At 39.1% G+C, this 4,213-nt stretch overlaps 1 protein-coding gene across 1 annotated transcript; it reads left to right on the top strand.

The window, feature by feature from the left end:
- Positions 1 to 450: 450 nt before the first annotated feature.
- LOC139017978 (olfactory receptor 5AN6-like) lies at positions 451 to 1,395 on the top strand. Its single transcript, XM_070426602.1, has one exon. The coding sequence runs from the start codon at positions 451 to 453 to the stop codon at positions 1,393 to 1,395; it is 945 nt and encodes a 314-aa protein (XP_070282703.1).
- Positions 1,396 to 4,213: the final 2,818 nt, after the last annotated feature.

Below are 4,213 nucleotides of genomic sequence, written 5' to 3'. Positions count from 1 at the left end.
TCATAGACAATCTGTTCAGAGTAAAAAAGCTCACAGATAGCAGAGCCACAATCAAAACCAGCCATATGACATCAAAGGCCATGCTCTTAGTCACTAAGCTTTCCACAGGAGTTATAACCCCATTACTAATATCCTAAAATTTCCAAAGCACCTGTTTAAGTGGTTTTTAAAAATGTCAATATACTTTATTTTGTGTGTAAAGAGCCTGATGGGTTAATAATGAAAAGTATAATTATACTTTTTATATGTGAGAAAATTGACTCGTAAAACCATTAGAGCTATTTAGAGGCAAATTTACCCAGGGTTGTGTCATCTAAAATGGCTCACTACTTCTCTTGACTCTATGTTTAGTGTGGGTAGAAGGTAGTTTATTTTAATAGAAATTGAGATAACAACTGACTGAGAGATTTATTCTCTTCTCTGCCTACAGATTCTAGGATCACCAGTGCAATGACTGGGAGAAGGAACAGTACAATGATTATAAAGTTCATCCTCTTGGGATTCTCTGAATTTCCAAAGCTCACCATTGTCCTCTTTTCAATATTCCTAGGGATCTACCTGATGACAGTGGCCTGGAATATGGGCCTCATCATTCTCATCAGGACTAACTCCAATCTGCACACACCTATGTACTTTTTCCTCAGTTACTTGTCCTTGTTGGACATCTGCTATGTTTCTACTACTGTCCCCAGGATGCTCTCAGACTTCTTCAAGAAGCACAAATTCATCTCCTTTATGGGGTGCACCGTACAATACTTCTTCTTCTCTGGCCTGGCTCTGACTGAATGCTGTCTCCTGACAGCCATGGCTTATGACAGATATGCTGCCATTTGTAATCCTCTGCTTTACACAGCCATCATGTCCCCCACCCTCTGTGTGCAGATAGTGGCAGCATCTAGTGTAACTGGATTCTTTGGCTCATTTATCCAAGTGTGTGCCTTACTTCAGCTGCATTTCTGTGGGCCAAACATCATCAACCATTTTTTGTGTGACTTGCCCCAGCTGCTAATCCTATCCTGCTCTGACACCTTTTATGTTCAAGTCATGCTGTCTGTGCTGACAGTAATCTTTGCGCTTTCATCTGCTCTCATTATTATGATATCCTATGGTTATATTGTTGCCACCATTCTGAAGATCACTTCAGCAGAAGGCAGGTCCAAAGCCTTCAACACCTGTGCTTCTCACCTGACCGCAGTGACACTCTTCTTTGGTTCTAGTACCTTTGTTTATCTGTATCCTAATTCTCGAGATTCTCTGAGCCAAAGCAAGTTTGCGTCGGTATTATACGTTGTTGTAATCCCTATGCTAAATCCATTGATCTACAGCCTGAGGAACAAGGAAATCAAAGGTGCCCTAAACAGATGGAAGAAGAGAATCTTCTCCTGGTGTTACTAATGATGACATTTATTTCAGGTGTACAGTGTAGGAAAATGTTACCTAAAACATTGACTTACAGCTCTTGTAATTGTGGGCTGAGTTACAGTTTCCTCACTCTTCTAATGGAAACCCACAAGTGGCACAGGGACAGGAAAATGCACGAGAATTATCTGGAAGCTCAATCTTTCATCCTGCATCAGTTATGACCTAATACATCAATAGGCCAAGCAATCCACAAGTATTTTTGCAGTTAGTTGAGGTGCTGTGCCCCATCACCCTCAATAGTCTATCCCTACCTAACATATACTACCTTAAGGACCACAGATGTCAGTACTGATCAAGGCTGTCAGGAGACCAACCAGCCTCCTCATAGCATCTCATTGTAGGTAGGGCAAAGATTGGTATTAGTACACAGAGATCTTTCTTAAAAAAGAATTGCCTAAATAATTGTGTTAGTTCTCCTACTTAACCTATTTTTTATTGGTGGGATTTATGGATTAATTTCTTCACTTGTGAGTTTGTTCAAAGTGAAGTAACCATCCCAGGTCAAAGATTTGTCAACTTTACACAAAAAGAAATTTGTTGTAATAGGGATGCTTACCGTTTGTCATATTTAATATTTGATTGACCAATTGGCTCATTAGGGATCCCTAGACAATTCCTTGTCTGCTATTGCTATAGCATCACCTTTGTTCTTCCATCTTCACTATGTAACTAGAAAAGGGAATTAGGAACTGGCACTGTAGGGCACATATCCCTGTGCAGAAGTTTATGATGAATGACCAAGAATCAGAGGCTAAATAGTCATCATAAAGACTCAGTAATTAGACAGACCCTTGGAAAAAACTGTGTATTTCCCCTTCTGTACCTACATATGATTAACATTTTTGCATTAATCATCTTTTTAAAGACACAAGAGTACTTTAGGTGGTATTGTGCTAGGGAAAAATTGCCTGTATCTATTAATTCTATTATACATTATGTTCTGGGTTTCTCAGCTGCTAACAAAACTGAGCACCATGTTTGAGAATGTTAGGGCTCTGAGCTAAGGTGTTCGAAGAAGTTGTATTTTCTTTGCTGTGTTAGCAGAAGAGAATGGGGTTTAGTAGCTTTTAGGATTCTGAGAATAGGTTAGAAGCTCCTAATCAGCACTGATTGCTGATGGTTTGCACTGTTTATCACTATACATCTCAATTATTTTATATTCTAAATGTGGAAGATAATGCTATGCATACCTGTATCCCATTTTGCATAAGTGCCCTAATATTTTATTTCAGTGAGTGAAAGTAGATGTCTAAAAGTGAAATTAAAAGTGAGGTTTGGATAGGTTCCTAAGTTTCTTAAACTGAGAGCATGCAGAGGAGTGGATTGATGGACAGCTCTGCCTATGAAAGAGCAGCTTCAAGAAGGTTAACTTAAGTGAAAGAGGCAGGCACAAAGGACCACATATTGTATGATTCCATTTTAATTAAACCTTCTGATAGGCAGATCTGTATAGACAGAAAGAAGATTAGTGGTTGCTTAGGGATGAAGGGGTGGAGAGGAATGGGAGTGACTGCTAGTGGGTGTGGCTCTTCTTTTGATGAAACTATTCCAAAATTAGGTTGTGGAAATGATTGCAAAATTCTGAATATGCTAAAAAGTTACTGGATCATATGCTTTGAAAGGGTAAATTTTAGAATATGTGAAGTATACCTCAATAAAGCTGTTTAAGAAAAAAAAAAAGGAAAGAGACTGGGCAGATGAATAGTACCAAGGGTGACATTCATGGGAAGGCACCATGTCTATTGTGGGTGTTCCTTAGTGATTTGACAATGAAAGAGAAAAAGGAATTGAGCCATGGAGTTTAAAGTTCCTTAGAAAATAAAAAATCAAGTAAAATACGCACCCATCTCTGTTCCTGAGGGAAGTAATCATATACAAAACAAACCTCCCTTCCCCATATCAGCAAAAAATGATACACTTAAACTAACAATCTTAGTCAACTTGTGTCCTTGTTTGACTCCATAGCCCTGCACAGTCTCTTACGTCAGGTTCTGTTAGAACTGACCAATATTGCCAGGATTCTTGCAATTCCCTCACCCGTTGCACTGTGGCATGGTCCAGATAGATCATTCATCAACAAGACACTTAATGAATAAGTAGATGTTCTTGGGACAGGACTGAGCCAAATGCAGAATTCAGGAGGAGGAGAGGGCAGCAGCCCATTTCTTCATCTTAGAAATGAATAAAGTCACCATACATTTCTTCTTTTTAAAAAAATTTTGTTTTATTGCTTAAAATATTATAAAGAGTGGTACATATGTATCCTTTTTTTCCCCCTTGACCTTCCCCTGGCCAGCCTTACACCCCAGTGTATTGTGTCCATTGGTTATGCTTATATGCATGCATACAAGTCCTTTGGTTGATCTCTTACTGCCCCCCCCCCCCCAACCCTCCCCAGCCTTCCTACTGTAGTTTGACAGTCTGTTTGATGCTGCTCTGCCTCTGTATCTATTTTTGTTCATCAGTTTCTAATGGTCTTTATTATCCATAAATGAGTGAGATCATGTGGTATTTTTCTTTCATTGACTGGCTTATTTCACTTAGTAATGCTCTCCAGTTCCATCCATGCTGTTGCAAATGGTAAGAATTCCTTCTTTTTTACAGCAGCATAGTATTCCATTGTGTAGATGTACCACAGTTTTCTAATCCATTCATCTGCTGATGGGCCCTTAGGATGTTTCCAGATCTTTGCTATGGTAAATTGTGCTGCTATGAACATAGGGATGCATATATCCTTTCTGATTGGTGTTTCTGGTTTCTTGATATATATTCCTAGAATTGGGATCACTGG

The sequence above is a fragment of the Myotis yumanensis genome, unplaced genomic scaffold (genome assembly GCF_028538775.1).
Source record: "Myotis yumanensis isolate MYYU_CA2020_CCGP unplaced genomic scaffold, mMyoYum1.0.hap1 SCAF_10, whole genome shotgun sequence".
Lineage (NCBI taxonomy): Eukaryota > Metazoa > Chordata > Mammalia > Chiroptera > Vespertilionidae > Myotis > Myotis yumanensis.
This window is presented reverse-complemented; position numbering and strand designations above follow the sequence as displayed.

Coding starts and splice junctions, on each gene's coding strand:
- LOC139017978 (XM_070426602.1), top strand. CDS start 451: ATGACTGGGAGAAGGAACAGTACAATGATTATAAAGTTCATCCTCTTG.